Below are 24,944 nucleotides of genomic sequence, written 5' to 3'. Positions count from 1 at the left end.
CTTTCTGTCGGTTATCACTGTCGGTTCATCGCATTCCCCCTTACTCGGTGCAAGATTGCAGCATGTGTTTCTTGGCCAGGAAATGCAAAGTCAATAATCGAAAATGGTTTAAGGAAAACCCGATTGAACGACGGCGTTATTCAGCACGCCAGCCGCTGATGATCGCAAACCAAGCAATTTCGCAAGCAATTTTTGGTTCATTGCACGACTACAATTTTGCGATAATTTTTTTACTGGCAGATTTAATGCAATAAATAAAGAAATAATTGAGCAAACGTCGACGTGCCAATCGATGCTCCTAAAAGATGCTCCAGATCCTTTAAAAATATGTCTATAGTAAGTGGTGCAGTTGCTGGCCTCGCGCTGCACCGGACAGAGTTACAAAAATTAACTCGACAAAACTTCCTATACAGGTTTAGGTCATTGTTCCAAAGTTCGTAAGACCCACCATTTCGGGGTTATCCTTTTTGTCGTTGATTCGATTTCTTTTAAGTCTTTCGGCTTTTCCGCGCGTCCTTGTTTCGTATATTCGTTGGATCCCAAATCTTCCATAAGATTCTTTTGTGCAAAAGAGTTACGAAAAACCAATAAAAAAGGCTTCCTTCATGCACTCGAGGTGAAGCCGTTCGAACTTGCTCGTTGCGTCGTCCTGTGTAGCATAACTTGGGCACATTGGAAGTTTAGTTGGAAAATGACGGTGGGTGTGGGTGTATGGAGCTATAAAGAGTGCTACAGAGGGCACTTAGAATCGATTCATTGTCAATGTTATGGATTGGATAAAGGTGGCTCAAAGAGGAATATCAAATTTATCTTCCAGGATTCGCAGTAAGACGAACTTATTTAAGGTTGAAGGGACACTTGATGGAATTGAGTGCTGCTATTCCTTTGTGTGTTTTGTGAAAAGAAAACGATCTATTGTCATCTTTTCGTTCTATTTTAATTATATACTCCGTAAGCTTATAAAAGATGCTTATGAAAGCTCCTTTTAGGCTCGAGCATAGCTAATTGTGAAGTTCATTAGTGGTTAGAATTTAGTGTGCAGAAGCAGAATCAGGGGCAGCAATTTAGCGCAAGACATGTTTATATGCCGGCTAAACCCGATAAAACGTTGCAGTTTGGGGGTTAGCCATTTCTGGTTCCGCCGGATATCGACGCAATAACTCTCGCCGCGCACACTTGTGCGGTGGCATTCCAGCGTCCATTTATGTGCGTTGAGGGCACCGTGTGTCGTATTTTTCGATTAGTTATTCTGCATTTTTCTGCTCGCTTATCCGTTTCTTCATTTAAGGGGGAAAATTTATTTTTACGACATGCCAAAAGAACCCTCGATTTCAAATCTACCACAACGGAAAGCGTTTCCCGTCGCCCCTCGGTGTGTGGAGACTTTATGTGTGACTTCCGACTGCAATCGATTCAAGAAAACACATACACGCCGAAAATCATGCGATTGGTTCGCCAACTGGTTGCTACCGATCGGCGGTGAATGGGGGGTCCCACAATAAGGAGCCAGACCCGGCGCACACTATCTTCGGAAGACTGGTGACCAAGGGCAGCAGCCTTTGCCCGCTCGTTTACCGGAATCTGGAACACATAGTTCTTGCGAAACAGCAGCATTGGCATACTATCATCGGCACGGATGTGCTGGGGCAAAGAAAAACATTCGACCGGAGAGAGCGAGAGAGTGGCAAATGAATTTATGCGCCAATAAAAGTAGCAGTTCACGAAAGATTCCACACATTTCGGTGCGGAACGGTGAAGCAGTGTCGGAACGAACGACTTTTCTCCGGCGATTTTCGGGACCGGAAAAGTCAAATTTGTTTCCTCGATGCGAGTGGGGTTTGGTGGTTGGTGGTCCGTCCAGAGCGCTGTCTCTGCCCCCCTCCCCACGGGTGGGGTAGACGAAGAACTTGGAAAACCAGGGTTTCGTCGAAACCAGGAAATATCTGCAACCGTAGCAGCGCAGCATACCATCCATTTGGTTGTGGGTTGATTCTTTGAATATGGTCAACGTTTGTTGAAAGTTTTGCGTGCGGCCAAAAGTTCCACATGCTCCCACAAAATGTGCACTCACCCCCACACACGTACACGTAGTTGGTGAAAATTCTGTCAAGAAAGTGCACAGTGTATATGGTCCCGGTAGCAGCGCTCCCGGTGCAATTTATCTCCTCTACTCCCGATACCCCCGATCGACGGCAACAGCTCTGAGCCCTGAGCAACGTTCTCGTTATTGCTGCACTTTTGACTTGAGATGCATTTTTTCGATCAATTTTGCAAAATTTCGAAACGTGATTTTTCGCTGCATATCGTATTATAGGGAAACGAGTTTTCTACACCACGAATGGAAGGACTTTCTGGATGGTTAACGAAACACTCCCTTAGCCACTCAAGCTTTGGTTGAAATCCCTGTACGCTGGTGGGCCGTCATTTTGTACATTCCGTAAGCTAAGTTACCAATTGTTCGACAAGATATTCTTGTTGTAATATTTACAAAAAATTTTTTAAGTTCTACTTTGGATAACTGTATAAAAGGGATCTACTTTCCTACCGTCAAGATTGAATTAAATTGCTGCGTGATTGAATTAAAATACATGCCTCGATCGATTATGGTATAACTCATACCGACAGCCAGACATGCTGTGCTGCCCGGGGACGTCTCCTTGGTACATCCACTACACTAGTTCCCAAGCGCCAAGCCAAGCGATTCCCATCTCAGTTCGTGACGGACCCCCGCGCACCATTCGTTACTTTGGCTCATTTTCAAAGCATAAAAATGTCCTTGTAAACGTGGCGCCGACGAAACATCTGGTAGCTAATTTGTCAGGCTGAAAAGTCACTACCACTTCTTCCTCCAACGTGCGCCGAACCGTGCGTGCGTGTCACCAATTCCGACACGTGCCGGAACGACGCCAAGCGAAAGGGATTCTGGCGCCCGACCGCTGACACGCTATTAGTTTCTTCTCAATCTCGGCGCACATGTGGCACTTTCCGCTGGAGGTGACGCTTGTTAAATGACGTTTATCTGGAACAACAACAAGTAGCTGCTCGGGATTAACGCCGCCCATTGCACATCCGTGAGCGCGACACCGTGCGTTGCAGTTGCGCTGGAAGAGTACATTATTCGCAAGACTGTGAGTTCTATTTCTGTGCCCGCACGATCCTCGTGCTCTGTCGTTCATCATCATTATCGTTGTGAGAGGATCTGCCGTCAGGCCGAAGGCTTACTGTCGTCGTGCCGTTGTGGCGATTGCCCCAGTTGTTGTGTGACAGCCGTGGACGGTTGAGTGAAACTTTTGATGTCATAATCCTAACGAGATTTGCGTGACATGTTTATTAGCTGTTGGTTAACAGCCAGAGCGCGGCAGCCCCTTGGTCTTCTTTAACACCCCCTCGCCTATGTAGCAGTGGTCAGAGCTCCGGGAGCGGCCCAACGGGAACATCAAACAACCATATGCAGTAATTACGACAATTATTACTGTAGCGACGAGAGCCGCTACAACCACAGTGTTGGTAACTGGCAGTTATGATCTATTTTTTTTATACAGACCATCAATTCGCCTGGTTATACAACTGTCTGGTTCGGCTCTATTTGTCCTATTCCGACTGTGTCTCTTGATTAAAACGGTTTCTGTGATACGGATTGTGGGCCATTCACTTGCATCCACCAAATATTCTCGTCGTGTTGCGTGATTCCGAAACAAAATAAACGCTCACTTCGCCAGAAGACCCATCGTGTCTGTCGTAGCCGAAACATTTTCCGTACTTGCGCAGTAAATATTAATCTTTCCAATATTGTCTTTTTCTATTTGCAGGTGAGTTTCCTCGCTTCTTAACACGAACGTTGTTGCGCACAAGTTACTGGTATAAGTATGGCCCTTTAACGAACAGAAAGCGGTGCTGGTGAGCGGTAGGTTTTCAAATCAAGCAATTACAACAAAGTACTGCAGCGGAGCCCCACAATCATTAGCTAGATTTAACGGTGGCTTGTGGCAAAAAAAAAATGGGAGAACGAAACAATGACCAGCCAATGATGGTGTGCAAAAACGGAACCCCGGAGAACAGTGTTCCAGTGGGCGCCGGTACTATTCCTACGGAACCGAACGTTAGGTTCGGCTAAATTACGATGCGCACAACGATAGAGTGGATTGATGAGATGCACCAACGATGCAGTTACACTTCAACTGCAATTCAACGCACGACATAGAGAGAGAGAGGGAGAGGCACCCCGGGCGGACAGTGAATTGCCGGCGTTTGTATCGCCGGGGCCGAGGTTTGCATCATAGCTCAAATTAAAATCTATCTCCCCTGCAGCGATGAGTGTGTGGCACTTTTTGCACAACTCATACTGGCCATGGCTGGCTCACGGGGGTGTATGGGAGATGTGGGAATAAATAGACACAACAGCGAGCAGCGAAATGCATATATTGGTGGGATGTGAGTTTGACATTGGAGGGCCAAACCACGATATTATACCCGCGGTACGTGACGTACAGCTCCCAGTTCGAGATCATCCAGCTGGCAGCAGCAGCCAGCAAGCGCTGCAAGCCTCGCAGCGTGAAGGCGATTAGTGCACTTTAAATCGACTCCAATTGCTGCGACCGACCCTTGCGGTAATGCGGTAATAAAATTGCAATGTTTGCCGCCGCTGCACATGCACAACAAGGCCACTCGGGCTGCTGCTCCCGAGGCTGGCCCGCGAGTGGAGTGATGGGTCGATTGGTTCGTTTCCATTCCCTCGCCCGAGTAGGATGTGACCTGGCCGCAGCACTTGTTTTTTAAGCAAGCGGGAAGCATAAAGAGAAATGCGAAATAAAATGTTTTTATTTGCGATGCATGATGCTGCGGCTACCGCCACTGCCGCCGTCGTGATGCAGTTGCAACGCACCTCCCACTGGGGTGATTGCATTTTGATTTTTTTTTTTCGTATTCTGTTGCACCCTTATATCGCCGCCAGATGGGCTCTGGTGCGTCGTCTGGTGGTGGGCACTACTAACTAACGGACGATTGTTATGGTAAAATTTGGTGTGTCATATGCAAGCAACAAGAGCGATTCGCGGGAAACGGCTATACGAGAGCATTATTTCAATGTTCTTTTTTATTTTATTTCGTAGACGACGGATGGACTGGGACTACGGGCAAAACATATACAGTCTTCAGTTTTCTGGTTGGATTACCCATTCTTTATGGCAGTGGCCTCTGGAGTACGCACCGCGACTCGTTCTTCGTTAGTTTATGAGTTTGGCGTAGTGCGACAAAATCCCTATCAGCAGCCGTTTGTTGGACGCCAAATTAAGCGTCGGTTGCCCGCGAGGATTTTGAAAGCTCTCACTCCGGCACGGGCTTCGGCTGTCTTCTCGAAGAGTCTCGATTTTTCCATAAATAAGGCTTAAATCATATCCCTGCGAAGGCCTATTAACGAAATCAATCAATATCGAACCGGGTTCAATCGAGGCGGAGTTCGCAAATGTCCTTGTCATTTGCGTTATCTAGAGTGCACTCGTAAACAGTATTTAAATTGATAGTTATAACATCCACCATTTGTGTGTTTCTTTGCCGTTCGCCAACCAGAGAGCTTTCGAGGCCGCGTAAGCAGATTAGGTCGGCCCCCGTTGGCATATCGAACAAATAGGGAAGCACCGATCCACATTATGCAACTTTTGCGATGGGCTGCTTGTTAGCGTTCGGTCACAATATTTTACATGCGACCGCGCAGAGGGGATAACTGTACCAATCGGGGGTTCGACGGTGCGGACTGTGATTGTTGCGTTTTGCGCCTCGCCACCACCACGCTAGCTCGTTACGAGTACCATCCTCTATCGGAGCGTCACGACGAAATTGACATCATTGTGTCACGCTAATGGTCCTGCTTCGCTGAGTGGCGCTGTACTAAGCATAATTGAGCAGAAAAAAATCGATGTCGTCCCGATCCGGTCATCAAAATGATGGATTCTCACGACCGCGGACTCTGTGGATGGTGCTCCGGTGCTGGGTCCGTTCTCTTTATGCACAGTGCCCCAGCCGTTCATTGGTCCGTCGGGGTTGGTATTGATAATGGGGCCTCTCATTAATGTAGGAAGGCAGGTCTCGGCGTTGTCTCGAGCGAGAGTTAGCGGAGGACAACCCCGAGAACAACTTCGAGTATAAAAGGAGGTCGGAGCGCAGAATTTAGTCAGTCGCAAAACAGCAGCAGACCAGAGCGGTCTAACGTTTGTGATCTCAACTACGAAAGAGGAATAAAGTTACGAAAAGGAAGAAAATTCCAGTCTATACTGTTTTCCCTTTCTTACATTAATAATATTACAAACAATACACCAAAGGACATCAAAGATTAAAAGATAGTCCTGCGGTTCCGGGAGCGGTGAGTTCGGGGCCTAATATTCTCGCATAGCCAGATGAAAGCGGGAACCGTTTGTAGCGCGTGTAAAGCAGAACTAAGTTTAAAATGTTAGAAGTGTCCGACCCGCACTAGCTCCGTCGGGGATGTATTTGTGTCAATATGTCCTAGTTCTCTACACGTACATACACACAGGAGGCGTACTCTACATACACACAGGAGGAGACGATCGGGTGGGTAATTTGAATCGATAGGAAAGGAAACATATGGGCACGAATGTGCCCGAGTGCCGGCCGAATGTATGTCACTGGGGTACACGTGCTGGGGGCACGCAACCTACCGCAAGCACGTTGCCTACCACAAATCGGAATGCACTAATCTCTGCTCTTGAAATATGTACATTTCTCCAGTGTTCGGCTTGTTTTCCACCTGTTTTCCCGACCCCCCAGCTACCGCTCATTTTTCCGCTGGAACAATATTGAGTTTGAGGTTTTCGGGGAAAGGAATGCGGACACACGTACGCGGCGCACGACCATCCGGTATGTTCACTCAAATTGAACCACGCGCGTCCATGGCAGTGCCGATGGAGACTAATAGGTAAGAACGGAAGGGATCCGAGGGACCCCCAGATAGAACTTCGCGTCCACCTAGTTACCCTAGCGAATGGTGGCACTGTTGCGTAACACGCGCCCAATGGGCTAGGTCCTTTTTATGAGGGATGAATAATAATGGCGCCGGCGGAAGTCCTTCGCCGGACGCGGGGCGGTATGCGGTACAAAGGATCGCGTTGGGGACGAGGTTTTTCGGTGACCGCGTCCGAACTTCGCTTCATGGACCTCGTAGGTAGTGTCCTGGAGCGGGCGCCGGTGGGAGCACATGGACCCAGTTCAATAGCGTGGGGTTAGCGAAAGGTCTTTAGTGAGGGTTCAGTGGGGCACACCGGCACCAATGCTCCCAAAGCTTAGACACATACATACACCCGCACACACTAATAAACGTTTTCAGAATTAATCTCCCGGCTGGCCGCCCGTTGGGGGGAGCGGTATGATTGCGGTCCACAGTCCCACTTTCGGAAGCCGGGGCCGGTCACCGTGGTCACCATTCCGCTGATAAACTCCGAGTGGCGAGAGTGATTTCGATGGAGCATGCTTCCGGCGTGATTATTCTTTTCTTGCTGTCGCTCCAGGAGCGAGTTTCCGTGAAAGTCCACAGTTTTCTGGGAGGGAAATGGAACGTCCTTCGCCCCTTTGGTGACGGCAAAGTTGCCGAAATGAGCGCTAGAAATTAGTTTTAACTAACGCAAAACGGTGCGTTGGGCGGGAACCGAAAGTATTTACCCGAAAATTCTATTTCGTGGCTAGTTGTGTTTTAATTCAATTAGAGCTACGGGCAACGCTTGTCCTTGCCGTCAAAAGTGGCTCCGAAAAATTTGCATGTGAAAGTCGGTCTGATGCCTTTAGGTTCCATTTCATTTTCACCGGCTGGTCAGCGGACCGAAAGGGTTTAAAGTTGTAGTTTTTCAGTTATTTTCACTACATATTCTAGGTACTTGAAATTCCGGCAACCCGAGGGGCCATGCGCTTGAAAACATCGCGCGAGCACTCGAGCTTTCCCTTTTTCCGCGTCTCTGCGTAGGAACGTGCGTGTCGCCTTCGCCTTTGCTGAAATGCCAACCGTACCGGAAGCAAGCCAGTGAGCATATCTGCATAATTTGGGTATTTTAAAATTGGATTTAATAATGAATTAAGGGACCACTTTATTCTGTGTTTGCTTCGGACAATGCAAACGGAACGGGACGGCGCTACCGGGGTGTTATAAAGTACAACCGGTGGTTGATGTAGGTCAAAGCATCAAGCAATTTGTTGAGATAGACTGGTATGCCCCTCTTTTCATTGGACCGCGAATTAGAGTAGAGTAATTTTTTTCAACTTCATTTTTTTCTTATCTTTTTAAGATAAAACTATTCTAATCTGTCTTCACAGTCACAAATACAGCCACAGCATATAAAAGTTTCTCGAAAAAGGTGAATCTTTCAACGCGTTCAGAAAACTTAACAAGAATGTGAAATGAAACGGAAACAGATGAAGGGAACAGGGCACGGCACCCAGAGAATAAAAGGGGCCTCGGATGAACCTCGCGTAATTCACTTGCATATAAACATGAACTAGATCACCATAAAATAAACTAAAAACAGAATTAATTTTCCATTTATTCTTTTTTGGGAAGTTCTTTCTCCGCTCTCTCTCTCTCTCTCTCTGATAGTTAGATTGTTTGAGTTTCTGGTCTGCCGCTGTAGGGCTCTTTTTGTTTTGCAGATTTTTTGCCAACCCTTCTGGTTTATGGCTTCAATTTGTATGATTACATGTAAATGCGCATAAGCAAGAGATCTTGTCTTCTCCCGACTTTCCCCTTCAAAAGGTGAAACCACCAAGGTTCGGACGTCTCAGCTAGGACCAGCTCTTGCAGTCGCATGCCTTTGGACTGTTGTCAACAGCAAATGCAGTAACGAGCGAGCCTTTGTGAATGGTCACTAGAGTTTTTCGCATGGATATCTAGAGATAAGAGATGCATAATTGCTTACCGCATTTGAGCAACACGATTTAAACATTGTACATTGCAACGTTGGTGGGTAAACCTTTTACTATAATACATTATTTTAGACACCCGTTGCTGTCGTGCAGAAGAGTATTTTAATAGAAAAAAAAATACGAGGGTGTGTATTTACTCTCTATTCTTAAACTGTTCGGAGAAGGTAGTTCAACCTTACCTAAATAATGTTGAATCAGTAAACAATGAAGAATGGCACGGCAAAGCGACACAAAACCTTTATTTGATTTGATGATAGTTTCTACTATCCACTCTCTCGGTCACAGACTCTATGTTATTTCTTCACTATCAGTTTCCCGGCTATGATTCATGTCTGATCCTGAAGGACCATCGAAAGTCACGCACCGTACATTAATCCGTGCACCCTTGGTCGAATCGCGTACACTTTTTTGTCGTAAAGAGCCAACAGATGACACTATTAGCTGGTCCTAGAACAGTAACTGCAGAATCGACAGCATGCGTTTGGAGCCCCGGCGGAATATAGGGCAAGGATAGTAAAAGGACATAAACACCACACACCTATCTGCGCCACAGCCATGTGTGTGGCGATGGTTTATTTGCTCTCAGACCCGGGCCCCTCTTGAAACAAACGTGAACGCACGGAACAACGTAAGTCCCCGGGTGGACATTAAAGTCAGATGGCTATTAATTTATTGGAAAAAGAATGGCTTGGGGTGTGTTGATGGGTGGTGGTACCTTCGTAGTGCTCTTGAACTGCGAGAAGAGAAATCAATAGAAAGTAGAGCAAATAGCTAAACGCGATTGCATTCTAACGAAGCGTTGGCCAATCATTTAGGATAAAAAGAACCACATGAAAGGCTTAAAATTACACAATTCTACAGAAACGCATTTTGATAGCTTTTTGTGTTTTCCCAATCAATGTTTTAATCGTGTAACCACACGTTGGAAATAACTAGGTTTCAGGTCTTCCGTAGAGCAGAAGTGGGAAGGCTACATCAGGAAATCAAACAGCAGAGTCCTTTCAGCACGTCAGCACGACCCCAGAGTGCAGAGTGGTACGACGATACGCCTCTCTGCATATTGGTGTCGTTTTGAATGTCGGTTTCATGGTCTGGTGAGCTAAAGAGTTTCGTTTCTGTTTGTCATTTCACGGAGCGTCCTTCGAGTTCTGCTTTTCCGTGCGTCACCGGTTACCCCACCGTATGATACCCCCCCTAGGTGGTTTACAATGGGGAGCGGCTCGCATAGAAGCATTAACAAAGGGCACATAGTAGTATCCACAGCCCGCTTCCGCTTGATGCTTGTGAAAGTGCCAAGCATCCATTATCATTTGGTTAACCTTCTCCTTGCGGTATACTGCGTCCCAGGACGTCCCAGGACGTCCCAGGAACCCGTCTGATGCCTGAACCCTCTCCTGACAGCGCTGTCGATGTTAGCGACGAGGATGTGCGCTCCTGGCCGAAAGTTAACCGCCGACGCCGGGTTGAAGGAGCGACGGTGGCGGGCGGGATGTAGAGAACCATCAGTTCCAATGTGTCAGCAGTCCAACCGGCTGCTTCGTTCAATGCGCATATATCATTGTTATTACCTACATCAAAGTCATTAAAATTCCACCACCCCGGTCGGCCGGTGTACGCGCGCGCGTATTGTTTACGCTGTGAGCAATCGAATGTGTATGTGAGTCAAAGGGACGATACCACCTACTGACACCTACTGCTGCTGCTGCTGCTACTAGCCTTGATTATGCGACGCCGCTAGACTCTGCCAACTTCGGCAGCGCACCAGGCACCGGTTGTTTGTTTTGCGGAAAACCCACTGGGCGAAATTTCATGCTGTGTATGTTCGCAAGAAGTTCGCCGCGACAGGCTCTGCATTCGGCACGATCTTCAAAGACGACATGGCAGCGGATGCCTGCTTTGAATAATGACCATATCGTTGGCTGGTGTTCCGGTGTTTCTGGAGTGTTGTTTGCCATTTCGTTCCAGTTATGGCTTTATTACGATTGCGGTAACTACTGTAGCCGGTCGGTCGGTCGAATAATGATTATTATGATGTCAAAACACCCAGCCGAAGGACCGTGTTTAATGCAAGTACATCTTGGTCTGCGCAATCACATTAAATCTGATGTGATGGACTTGAGTGATTATCGAAAGGATTGCTCTCGCATCGCGATCATGTTCGAATTAACTCGTAAATAAATGTTATGTTTTAATTTTGTGAACAATTTTCTCTTTCGTTCAGCGCACTTTACAGAAACGGGCGATGCATTTTGTACAAAATAGCGCATTGCTGCAATGTTCGAACCAAGCTAAACATGAGCCGTTTCGAGGGCTGTACATTCCAGTCCGTCCGAAATTCTCCGTCGGTCACCTTCCGGTGGTTTGACTCCGACCGATCTGCCGAACTACACTAAAAAGCAAGCAAAGGTCCGGACCGACCAAGAGGGAGGTGCCTTTTGAGGGTACTTTTGAGCAAAAACCATCATAAACACTGCAATAAAACCGACGATAAAGCTTCTCCCGAGCGCTGAAATCTCCCTGCCAAGGGAAAAACGCATTAAAAAATAACATCCCGTGTCCAGTCACTTCCTCGCGCACGGCTTTTATGGGCCAGCGACGCGTTGACACTTTGCTGCGCGCCTGCCACTTTCTGGGCCGCCCCGTCTTGGTGGCCCACCGTGGTGTGTAGCAAGTGCACGGGTCATAAAAGTCATGCTACCCCACCAGCGCCCTCTCCACGCCGGTCACAAACTTCATCCGCACACGGGAGGGACTCATCGGACAGGCAGGCAGGCGGGGTTGTGGCCATTTATTTGGCCACGTTTGATGCGACCAAGCCAAAAATTTGCCACCTCAATGGTTCCTTCTTCATTCGCTTCCCCACACCACATAAACACGGCCCGGTCCCGTTCCATGCATGTTGATGATTTCTTCGAGTGGACCACGACCGGCTGAAGTGGGTGGGTGGCGGGGTGGTCGGTACGCGGACGGGGTGGGTGGCACGAGAAAATCGCGTCAAAAACCATTAAAGTGTGTGTCGGCGGTGAAATTAAAAATTATGAAATATGCAAATCTTAAATGGAGTCCAACGTCCGCAGCCGCCGCCGGCGCTGGAGTCGAATATATTTAGTCGGGCGGAGTGTCCGCGCACCACCGCAAGCGACAAGCGTCTTGGGATTATAATTTACCGCCGCTGAATGCAAGTGTTCGAATTAAAATATTGAAATGTATTTCTTGTTTGCTGTCCTCTTGTGGCGGCCGATGGAATAAAAGCGGCCGCGGTCGGTTTTTGGGAGAGACATTTATGGCCGGCCGATATTCAAGGGAACAATCGTTTTATCAAACTTCGGCGGACGTTAATGTTGCATTGTTGAGTTGTGTGAAACTGTGAGATTTATCGCTGGTTGTACCATGTTTTTTACCACATCATATCCTGCACAAAGCTTAATATTAAAGTGGGATCTGTCAAAATGTTATGCAGCATTTTATGTAAAAAGCTCATAAAATGATGCATCTTTACTTCCAACTTCAAATCAACAAAAAAGCTGTCAAACACTTCAATAGAAACTTACGTTTTGTGCTGCGCCACCAACAACTGCGTGGCGCATGGTAATGACGAATGACTGCGATGGTGCATTCAAGTCTCTTGCCGCACGTTTAGCCTTTGAAAGTCTGCTCCCGGGGGGACAACCAAAGGGTCACAATGCACACCGCCACCCATAAACCACAACGCAGAAGCACCGACCCGTGGGGAGGGCGGCGGCACATACGGTATGCAGAAAGAAATCAAACACCAAAACCGGGGGGCGACCCACCGCCCCAAAAGGAAGCCCAGGGTCCGGACGCGGACCTCTGCCTTTCTTCAATTCCGAACACGTACGCAGTAAATTTGACGACACGGAATGTTGAAAAAGCGCCACTTCTTTCCGTCCTTCCCGGAGGCGGATGAGAAAGTACCCCGCTGGACCTTTGTGCCTCCTTCTCCCGCGGCGGGGTTTTTTGAGGCCTTCCGTTGGTGGGATTTTTCTTTTTTTTTTGCTGACACAAGAGCACACTGGACCGAAGGAAGGACGGTTTTATGGCGGTTGTCAAAATTACACTAACTTTGGTGATTTCTTTTTTTGTTTCTCTGTTGGCCACAGTCTCTCGGGATTTGGACGTGGCGCTGTAGTGAGCAATCGAATTGGTCTGTGCGCTGTTCCGGCGGCCCTTTGGTGTTGCCGGTCTTTTCGTATAGTTTTATGTCAACTCTTGAATATCAAAAATGGTGTGAACACTTTGGAAAATGTTTTTTACGTTCTACGAAACTTAGGCCGGTCGACGTTGTCACCTTCCGAAAAGATAGTCATTGGAACCATTTCTTGATTTCATAAATCTTTTAATTTTGCATGTCTCGGCGAGTGCATATTCAAAAGATCATTGACATGTTCCGTAAACTCGGCCCCTTCGAGTGAAGTTATGCGTGAATCCTTGTTCCAGCATAAGGCCAACAAGAACAAGTGAAACAAGACAAAATGGCGTCAAGCTGAGGGGATCACTGAAATGGTATTCTTTGGCTAACAAGCGGGGGTTATTTGGCTGCCCGACGATGCTGCCATGATGAGAGCTAAATGGAATGCAGCCCGCTTTGTATTGTCCCTTTTCTCTGGTGGCTCGATTGTTGTTCCTCTGCTTGCTGCGGCTGTCTCTTGCAACTTCAAGAAGCGTCCCCCATGTCATTTGAAGCCATTTTTTGTGTCGCTTCCTTTCCGACAGTCGGACGGGGATGGGCCATGTTTTTGCATAAGAATACCCTACCATTACATCCGATGCCGATTGCAGACGTGTCTGCTGGTCGGGAATTCCACCGGAAGGGCGAGCGTGCATAAATTGCATGCTTGCGATAATAACTTGTGAAACTGGAAGAGAAGTTTGATTCATTTTTTCGCACTTTGTTCGACGAAGAGTGTCTGTTAACATGATAAGCCGCGAGAAATCAGAGAGTCTACTTCAATTTGTATCACTCAGTTTCAGAAGTGTTGTTGCACACTTGCAGTCCACTGTACATTGCTGTCTGCCTTAAGGAAAAGTATGCATTTCCTTGTCATTGTTGTTTGGAATGATGAAGACTATGATGATGTGGGATGGTGATTAATGGTATTAATGGGTAAGAGGTAGTTGCTTACACCATCGCCGTTGACGAGACACTAAAATTTTCTCTTTCGTCAGCAGTTGCCGTACGCGTTATGCGAGCATATGCGAACCTCTGGCATTATGTGCTTCCGAGTAATCGATCATCTTTGGCTTCAAAATCGACTACCATTACAATGAGTAGAAGAAACTTCGTAAAGAGTTGCAGTTCTTCCACTGTAAATAACATCCCAATTTTTTGGGGGCAAAATGCAATGGCATAGCGTATGGAACACGATTGACCCGGTTTGAAAAGGCTATCTTCCCTTCGTTCTTACAAACCCACAAAAAACCTGTCCGTCGTTGTACCGAGCGAAAGATAAAGTGCTAAAACATAGTCTATTGTGTGCAGTCATGTTTCGGATCCTTTCAAGCTGATGTTACGTTTAAAAGGAAGTCTGGAACTCGAGACCGACGAAATAAATTGCTGATCCATCCCAGCCGAACAGAGACATTCTTTCCTCCCACAGGGCTCTCGGTGCTCATTCAAGCAAAAGAAAACAGCACTTTTGCTGCCGTAATCAGGACAACAATGCCGTCGACTGCAGCAATAGAATGGAACCGATGCAACAGAATGAATGGATGATGATCTAGAAAAAAAGGGATTTATGAGCAGCGGAGAGCTGAAAGCATTTCTGTATAGAAGCATGTTGCTCTTTTAGTTCCAATGTACGGGTTATTAGTAAAATCATGTTTACTAATGAACATTTGCCCAACAAAACATTTCATCGGTCATAGCGAAACACAGAACTTTTTAAACACATTTTCGGATACACAGAATTTAGAATTATTTCGTTACGTCTACATATAGTTTTTTTTATTGACAGTTAGGTGTGATTCGGATTAGTCGATTTTGTTCGTCAATTGCCTGTCTGCTGTGCATTTTGCATTCACAACACTCTCTTCTGTAAGCTGCCATTTTGACACCATCTTTTTTTTCGATGCTTGCGAAAGCAGCTAACGCTTGCCGTTTCGCTGGTCGCACATCAAATTTCTCTAGTATCGTAAATGGTGCGCTACGAAGTCCATTAGCGGCAGCAAATCCAGGAATTCAATTCCATCGCCTGCGTGGCGGCCGGCTGATGCCAATGTTGTTTACTGTCGCCACACCGTCCCTCGAAGTGGCGGACAAATGCGGCAGCGGTAGCATAGCGATAAGTTTTATGTCGATTTAGCTCAAATCCTTTTCCCACCTACCACCTCTCCGGCGCGCTCTTTTGGGCCATCGTTTGGCCACCACGTGGTGTACACATTCCCAAAGCCCCCATGTTCCAACTGCGCCGTGGTGTTTAACTGCGATGTATGGGTTGATTCGAGAAATCGCAGACCGCCACTTCACCTGGGAATTTCAGCACCTTTTACCGTAGCGCCAACCCAAAAGTCTGTCAGCTCCGTCGCTCCGTATGCTCCAATGGAGCAGAGCGCCCCACGCAGGCAAAACATTTTCACCACGCCACCGATGTCGTCGGTGGTTGGGTCGCCAATCGGTGTCACCGGTGCTCGCTGGCGCACCGTTTACACAACGGGGCTAAACTTAATCCATTAACACCAGTACAAATATTTCTGTAACTCTAAATCAATTAGGTTCCATCATGCGCGCTTAGCCTGCGGGGCCATTCCTACGGCGTTGTAAAGCAACAACATCCTGTGCTTCGAAACATACCCTGGCATCGGCCACGAAGGATAAAGTAGTAATCTCTTTCCCAGCTCCTGCGCAGTCTTTCGATGTGACACACGAACTCTTTTTTTAATAAACGGACAGTAAGCTGATTGGAAAAATACTTTTTCAAACACGCGAACTTTGCGCTGTATAATCAAATAAGAAGACGAAAACAGTACTTCAGTAGCCTTATTCCCAAAGTCAAATTTTCAATGTAGACAATTTTAGTTATGTCCCAAAAAGTTTATAGAATTATTTAGCAAGGAAAATGTGCACTTTTGACACTCGAAAGTAGTAACGCTTGCAAGAATACGGAAAAAAGAAGCTTGAAAAGGCATTTCCAAATGTTAGAAGCGCATCAAAATCCAGTTTGTGGCCATGACGTAACCAGAAAAAAAGCATCTTGCGTTGAAAATATGCTGTACGGAAGCCTGGACTGGTTCACATGCAATGTAACCGTCGCATGACGGGTACGGAGCGGTGATAAACATGCTACAAACCAGAGGCGCCCACGGACTTGTCGTCATCCGTCGCAAATGAATTCAACAACTAATAATTTTGTACTCCGCAGAACGTTTGTACGCCCGGAATGGCCCGGTTCTGATGGTGGTTTGGGGGAAATTAAAATGTGCACTGACATTAAAAATAATATTTCATACAAGGCCAGGCATGTTCTTTGCCATCCAACAATCTGCCCTGTCACGATCGGCCAACAGGAAATGGTCTATGTGTGTATGTGTGGCTGTGGTGGCAAGCGATCCATGAAATCCGTCCAACTATCCAGCGGATGCTGGAAAACTTTAAGTACGACTACGTGATTTCTGGTGCCCTCTCGGCGGTGGTCGCACTTCCCGATGGGCTTGGCGCTCTCGCTGGAATGCATAAAGAATATTAATTCCATCCAGTGGGGGCACCGGAGAATGTTCCGTGCCACTGGCACTACTATCGTGCCGCTGGATTCTCTGGATCGGGCATCTTTACACCGGGCTCGGTGGGCTCGGTGTGGCGTTGGCAAAATATGGTGCCACTGTTGCTCGCCACCGCTACACCACTATGTCACCATCCGCTTCTTTTGGCGCACTTCTTCCACGCTTTAGCCCTCTAACCTCCGGTGCTCGCAGTACAATTATGATTTTACCCTTTGCGGTCTATTTGGCAAGGGCTTCCCCAGCGCGCGCGCTGCGTTGTTTCCTGTTCGTTCACAAGATGCGGTAATGAATGAATAAATGCGACGTGGCAGTTGCAGTGCGCCACAGTGCTTATGCAAATCCTTTCCCCGGTTCGGTGCTGGCCAACGAGGATAATGATAGTGCGAAGTGAAAAAATCAACAGAAATAAATATAAAACACGCGAGAGATTTCAAGCAACAGAAATAACAGAAGCGTACACTGGCTAACTGGTGTGGCGGGTACTCTCGGGAAATGCGATTCAACATTTGCTGCAAGTAATGGTTGTTTCATTTGTTGTTGCATTTGTTGAGTGTATTTAATAAAATGTTAACTCTATTACCCTGCACTAGTGGGGTCCATGTGACGTCAATGATTGTAGTTGAAGCTAGAAATCAAAATCCACATCCAATAAATACGGTCGACGGTTCTACGAATTTAGAACCGAACCGTTTGTTTGCTGGCAAACTGATTGATATTTAGTTCGAAAGTTTTAATGAGTTTGCTTCAAAGGGACCAACTTTTGCCGGAGCCTTATTTGAAACAAATATTTACACGGTACCTCTGATGAGCGCCGGTTTACGAGCATAAATACGTATCGATTCTGTCGTGCTCTTGGTTAGTGCACTTTATGTATTGGAATGCAGTGTGCATCGTGCACAGCGATTAGTATAAGATTGAACCGTAATCCTCCGTACTTTACGGAGCCTTTAAAAGCAAATTGATTAAAGTGGTTTCCATCCTTTAGCTTGTGTTTCGATAAAAGCACCATAAAATGCATCTTTTGTTTTCATGTTTGAATTAAAGAAATTCTACTCGTCATATCACCCTCCGAATGTGGTCGACCATCAAATGCGCTTTGAGGACATTAGCAGAAAACTAAACGACGATGACAAACGATTACCATTGCCGTTTGCGCCATTCCCCTTGTTGCCTGCTGCAGTCGAATGGAATGACTGCAATGTGGAGCGTTGCATTTGTAACATCGCTTGCATTAGAGCATTATTGTGTGCCCTCTGGCCATTTAGAGTACGGTGCACGATGTTGTATGTAACTCAAAAAGGGCCCGTAAAATTTGATTGGAATGACGCTGTTTTTACAACTGCCGCCGGCTGTGCCAGTAGAGCCTGTGCGCTGCATCCTTGCGCGGCCAACGGTTGGCGTGAAGCGGACAAAATTAGAAGCCCCAGCGCATGTGGTTTTAATTAGATTTTAACTGCCGCTACCATTAGGAGAAAATCGCACCGCTCGAAGCAACCAAAAGAACGATCCACTGCATTTCAAGTTCTGATGTTCTTCCATGTGGCACGGTAGGGAAAGATAATATTTTCTATTGTTTTTGCTTGAGGGAATCGCACAATAAAATATTTAACCAGAATAGAGACGTGCTTTTTTCCGTTTCGTGCCCAAATGTTCATCTTGGAACATGGTTCCGTTTTTTTCGCGCCGATGCGTCGAAGCCCATCGACGGCTCATTGTATGTACGATGGCCAATCACTTGGTATTGAAATTTATGGCCAATTTATGCCACAGCATGGCAGATTCGTCGCCGGCTTCAACGGCGCGTGAACGCAGACGATGATCCCATGTGTCGGACCAGCTTCCGCCGAGACCACTAAACTCTAGCCGCCGCCATGCGAGGACAGAGTTCTATTTTATGCAAGGCCCTTTTTTGTGAGTGAATAGATGTCAGTATAAATCTTTCTATCACCTACCACCACCCGCCCCAACCAACAGCCTCACAAAACAATCCCCTTCCTGCCGCAGGCAAGCGAAAAGTAAACTTGGCGTTGAGCGAAACTACAAGGACCCGGACGAGGACGAACTACTTCATTTCCCGTGCGTGTGTCTCGGATTTTCGTCATTGGATAAAACCCACATTCGCTTTCCCACTGCCCGGATTGACCCTTGGATGACCATAAATGAACCAACTCTCTCTCTCTCTTGCTCTCGCTCTGTCTCTGATCCTTGCCGAGATGGGCTGGTTGAAGTAGACAAAATTCCTGAAAACCAAGCTGTGCAGACCGACTTCCGATGATACGGTGACAAAGGCAGCGAACGAAACCTCCTTCAAACAGGACCGACCTCTCATGAATATAATTCACGTATTAACTTATGCTCGTTTTGGAAACTTCCTGTAAGTTAAGTAGCGAGAGCGTGCCGGGGTCCGCTGTATAGGAAAGGATCGAATTTAGAAAGAAAAAGGAAAACATTTCCATGATGTGACCGTAACGCGCTCAGCTATGGCAGAGTGTGAGAGTACGGAAATGAAGGGACTTCATCTCGTTTGGTCCAAAATTTATTCGGCCAGAAGATTTTCATTCTTTCAGCGCCATAAATTGTGCCCGTTGCCCTTCCCGGCGGACGTCACGCGCCCGTCCATGCCACTCGTCCTTAATAGTTTGATCGTACGAGTTTCTTCGAAGTAGATTCCAGAGGCCAAGTTCCCTGTAATCGACTTGAAAAATAGCTTTCCCTGTCTCTCTCCGGAAGCCCCACGGGAGTGACTGCATTCGGTCGCCCAGTTCACATTCATCACCAGTCCGTCCCCGATTAGATATGTTTATCTGCGCTCAGCTCGAATCACACACTTTGGCTCTAGAGTTGGATAGACTTTTTAATATTTCATCATCACCAGCGCCCGTTGGCCGTCGCCGTCGGCGATAATTACTCGCATTCTGCGATATCATTAGCGTCCATGTTGTGCGTCGTCATCGGAAACCTCAGCTCCGTTCCGGTGGTCATCGCAAATTGATTGATAGTATGCCGCTGGACACAAATATTAATGAGCGTGGCCACACAGCGGTCCTGTACGTGTGCGTGTCCAGGAGCCAATCCATCGTCCATGATGAGGCCGCGGCACCCAGCCACCAAGGTGATGATGTGCTGTGGTGACCAGAGACACACTGTTGCATGTTTGCTGTCACCCGAGATGACTGTGCGAGGCTTAATTCGTGTAATTACAACCAATTCTTCTCACATCGCTCACAACAGGAATGTAAATATTTTTCTCCACCAAACACACGCCAACGATCGCCCGGAAGAGAGATGATGATGGGTTCGTTCACGTTCTGCCCCGTGTCCCGAGATAGAGCGAGTTGCCCAAATTGACGGAATTCATCCACCATTTCCGGTCCAGGTTTTCCACCAACCGAACGTCCCAGCCCCAAACGACGTAAATATCGTATGACTGCCGATGTCAGGGAAGGACAATGGGGCACTCTTGATATCAGGACCGGCAGGACCGCCGCCGCCACCACCACCACCACCACCATATGGCCACGTATCATTTCGCGATTGTTTGTGTTTATCCTCGTTATTGTTGATTTAAGAGAGGAAAAATCAACTATCGAATAGATCCGCTCCGCCTCTCGCTTTCTCTGCCTCTCGGCGGGTTTTCGCCAAGTACGAATGTGGGCCGCCATATAGTACCGAGGCCTCATCGGAGAAGCTGCTCACGGGGTGTCCCCCGGTTTGTTTGACTCACCCGGCTGGTGGCAGATAAAGAGACGACGGCTATACGGGGAGCGCGCAGTCGAGACTGCTGGAAAAGCGCATCGCCCGCGCGGGAAAACAAACACTCACTGATACGCCAACTTTACGGATGATGGCTGCTGGGAAAATATGTTTACTCGTGTGTTTGTGTCTGTGCGCGCGCGTGTGCCATTGTGTTCTCTGTCGGTGTTTGACTAGGTGTGGGAGCTATGTTCGGTGTGTCCCAACCCAACAGAGTCAGAGAGAGAGCCCCCACACCTTGACAGTTAGTGCTGCCGTTGGCGGTTGTTTGCACATTTATTATGCTATTGTTCCGCGTCCGCGCCCGCGTGACGCTGCTTCCGGTCGCTGAAGTGTGGAGCGGCAGCGGCGGGCCCAGGAAAGTCGCGCGGTGCGAGTCGTCGTGTATATATCGCATATCGCGAATTTCTCCACCATTTGCGGGGGGGCTACTAATACCCGAAAATAAACACGCACCACGCAGTGAGGACGTGAGTCGCAGGCGCAACCGGCGTCCAGACTGGACGAAGTTATCGCGCGGATATGAGATTGTAGGATTTTGACAAATCACTATCGTTATAATTATGGATGAGCTGCTGGGGTGTGCGTATGAGGCCAGGAGCTACATTTGAAGCCCGTCGCGTACGATGGGTGGCGCCATTTGCCCAGTGGAGGGGCCCAACAATGTCTCGCGGCGGCTGGGTTCCCCCTCTGCTGCTGAAGGATATATTTGATATTCATTTGTTGTGTGCTCCGTGCAAAAATAGAAGGAATATGTGTTGGTCTATGGTTTTAGCAGCAGCTGCGTGGCACACACAGTTGGCATTAATGGCCCCACAGCCTGCGGATTTGCGAACTGTACAATTTCCCCAGAAAGCAACGTAACTCGCTCAGCTCAACACCTAAACAATCTGCTTAACAAGCCCTCCTGGTATCGATGTCAGAAGGTGCATCTATTTGCGTATCATTATTACGAATGCCCCGGAAGCAACACTGCATCGCCACAATCGGTAACGTACTAATTTTCGATTACCGCTTTTGTTGCGCCTCGGCTAACGACGTCGTTTATTCCGCTCGTTATGGTAACACGAACAGCTCTACGGGGAAACGCATCTCATCCAACAGCGTCCGTGGCAAATATATCTGGCGCGAAGTGTTTTGTTTTCGACTTTCAACCGTCTGCTTGTTTTGTGCTTCGCTTCAAATTACTCATTGTTCTGGGTATGGTTTCGCAAACTACGGCCCACCATGCGTCTCCATGGCACCGGCGGGTTATGTTGACCTGGTCCAATCAGCAGATGACGAATGATCATTTTGTTCAATTACTTTCAGTTAACTTTTTGGTTTCATATGCAGGCACCTAGTTTGTTCCAGGGCCAAGGATTAATGGAATGTGGTCCCATTCACTAAGGTTCTATGCATCAGTTACTGCTTCGTAAACGGCTTAGGGCCACGTGCATATTGTGATACGATTGAACTGATTTATTTTCATGGAAAATATGCGTCGGCGAAGGCGCACACCCAGCCCCTAGGCACGATTATTGAAAACAGGCGAACATGCACACACATTGTTGCCGAACAAAGACCACCCTTGTGAGGTAAAGCACATCGACTTATGTACGTATTCCGTTGAACAGTACCACCATTGAACTCTCGCCGCCGCGTCAATGGCATCGGACAGGTAAATTGTACAGCACGTCAATCCGTCGAGATGGTCCCTTCAAATGGCGGGGCAGCTGTTGCCAGGTGAACCGGGGAAATGCGCTGGAACACAACCGGCGGGCGATACCAATATGTGTGTATCGTGAATTTTCTTCGCTAATTGCCAATTAGCAGTGTATTAAAAGTTATCCTGTTTTGCCGTTCGCCTTTTTGTCACGCCACACTATGGTTGCTGCCGCCTCCGAACTCTCCATCACGGTCGTGTCTGCATCCCACATCCTTCACCAAGAGACGCGCTGCGATAATGAAAGGATATTGCACGGCTTTTCCGTTGCGGTGGTGGTTTCTGAGAATAGTAAGCGCTAAATAGCGGCCAGGAATGGAGCACAAAGCTCCACAAATGTAAATCACAGGCCGCCGTATTCGTATCATTATTTCGCATAATCTAAGGGCGTCTTTTGATAGGTGAACCCGGTCTGGCAACTGCACTCTTGAGGGCGCACTGTTTCGTGCAGTGAACCGGCTAACGAGCATAGTGGGTTGCGGTTATTCTGCGCTGTTGTTACGAATCGATGTGAGTTTTTGGTAGAAATTCGAACCCCATTTCTATGGACTTATCAGACTGGTGCCCGTGAGGTGCTCATGCTTTAACTCAATTCGGTTGGTGCCTTCCATCCATTTGATGACGGGAAGCTCGATAATCGTTTCCGAACGTAATTAAAGTGCAGTTAGATTTCACGGTCATCTTCTTAGTTCGCATGATTAGGTACGACGACATGACATGATACGATTACCAGTGAAGCTGTTTATCCCTGCAAACCGCTACATTGCTGCTGCACACGATATCGTCGTAAACGGATTATCAATGTTTCAGTTATCCGCTTATCCTAACCCCGAACGACAGTGTTATTCTGGGTGTCGTTTGGTGTGCTCTCGGGGAACTATTGCAACCGAACTGGAAACATGCAAAACATGGGCTGACAATGTGGTTTTCTCCGTTTTTTTAAGTCCGTGTTTGCCGACATCCTTTTCCGCATTTCTCAGATGTTGCCTCCCATGTGTGATGAATGGATGGATAATTTAAATACTGCCACCAGTCGTGCCAATTATCTATTCGGAGCAGCATACGGAGCCTGCCGTTGGAGGTGACTCTCGGCTCGTTGGCAAAATGATTACGCCACCGTTAAGGAACTGTGTACTTCCTCCTTCCGGCGCTGCATTTATTCCTGTATCTCGCCTTTTATTATCGTCCCAAAATTGTACGGTTTTTCTTCTCGAGCATCGCCCGACGGATGTTGGAACAGTTTCGTTGTCGTCCTGCTGCATTTCGGCTATCGGTGTCTGTTGCACTTCCGGGTGGGCGCTGCCGTACAGGAAAAAAAACCGTGGGTAACACTTGCGACCAGTGCGCACCGTCGGTTCATAATTTATCCGGATTAGACCAACCGACGGGAGCGAAACTGTTCGCTCGAGCTAAACAAACAACAGCTTGTGCGGTATAATTTAGCCATTATGAAATTTAGTTCACTCGCCAAAGTGTGCAACGCTTCCGCCTTCACGGGATCGTTCCTTAAGAAGAAGAGCATTGTTCTCTCTCTCTCTCTCTCTCTCTCTATCACCTCCATATTGCGGTTTAATGAAAAAAAAGCCCGGTAATTTACTGCTACGCCTCGGCGATTGCACCTTTGCTCTCGCAACATTGCGCTTTTCCGACATTCTTTTTTGGCAACATTGCGACGATGATCGTGAAGATGACACTGATGAAGGCAGCTTACGCCATGCCCCTATGGGCCGAAGAAAATTCCATCAGAAAGCGCGCTATTTCTCTTTTGCGCTGTTAAAATTCACTATCAAAATGGACAAATTGTGCCGCACCACGAAGAGGCAGGACGTTCGGTGACGGGTGAATAAATTAACATAAAAAACAACTTTGAATCAAATGAAGTGTGTCGCCCGGGGTTCCTCCGTGTCGCAGAGTTTTGTTCTGCACCGTTCCTTTTCATATACATTTAGATTAAAACTGATAAGTGTACGCAACAACTGGCGCTCAAGCGTGGCGACCGAGGAGAATGCGAACTTTTTGGACCGCAACCGAAAAGCTGATTTAACGGAATGATTTTTTTTTTCTCTTGTTGTTGGCCATGGTTGTTGGTGCTGCGGAAAGCCAAAAATCGGCCCGACGAGTCGAAACGTGCGTCGGAATAACTTTCACGCCAGTCTAGCTTTGTGGCGCCATTTTTGAACCACAAACAAACAGCACGCAAAACGCGAGGCGAACTTAGGCGGTTCCGGGTGAGATATAAATTTATAAGAGGATTTCATTAGAATTTCTTTTCTTGTCCGCTGTCTGCCTGCGGCACGACAAGTTGGTTCGTTTCGAGGGGTGAAAAGGAGATCCATTTCGACGCACCGTTAACTGTTGATTGTCAACCGATGTCACGACAAGGATTATCGCCACTAGCAAAACGGCATCAATACGGTACGGTAGGGTTTGGGAGTTGTTTAAGGCAGATGCTTTGAATGCTCTGGTTTTATTTCACCGACGAGGTAGGAGCAGCAACGAAATGGCTCATTTAACACGCGCATATTCAAATACTCAACGCCGACCGAAACGCACCATGCGCCTCCATCGGTTCCATGTGTTCGAATATGAGGGTGAAACGTTTACTAATCTCCTTTCATTATTTCTTTCATTTCTTCCACAGAACGCAAACTGTTCGTGGGAATGCTGAGCAAAAAGTATAACGAGAACGACGTCCGGCACCTCTTCTCGGGCCATGGTATCATCGAGGAGTGCACGGTGCTTCGCGACCCGTCCGGGCAGAGTAAAGGCTGCGCGTTCGTGACATTCGCTACCAAGCAGTCGGCGATCAGTGCGATTAAGGTGAGTAGAT

The 24,944-nt window shown here is 47.5% G+C and overlaps 1 protein-coding gene across 1 annotated transcript in view; it reads left to right on the top strand.

Annotated features, from left to right (window-relative positions):
• The window catches only part of LOC131211399 (CUGBP Elav-like family member 2), a 103,583-nt gene that overhangs the window by 66,865 nt on the left and 11,774 nt on the right, over positions 1-24,944 (top strand). Inside the window, exon 5 of the mRNA XM_058204841.1 lies at positions 24,756-24,934. Within this exon, the coding sequence (XP_058060824.1) occupies positions 24,756-24,934 (179 nt within the window). The remainder of the gene's footprint in view (positions 1-24,755; positions 24,935-24,944) is intronic.

Source organism: Anopheles bellator, chromosome 2 (genome assembly GCF_943735745.2).
Source record: "Anopheles bellator chromosome 2, idAnoBellAS_SP24_06.2, whole genome shotgun sequence".
Lineage (NCBI taxonomy): Eukaryota > Metazoa > Arthropoda > Insecta > Diptera > Culicidae > Anopheles > Anopheles bellator.
The sequence above is the reverse complement of the archived record's forward strand: the minus strand, read 5'-3'. Positions and strand labels throughout refer to the sequence as shown.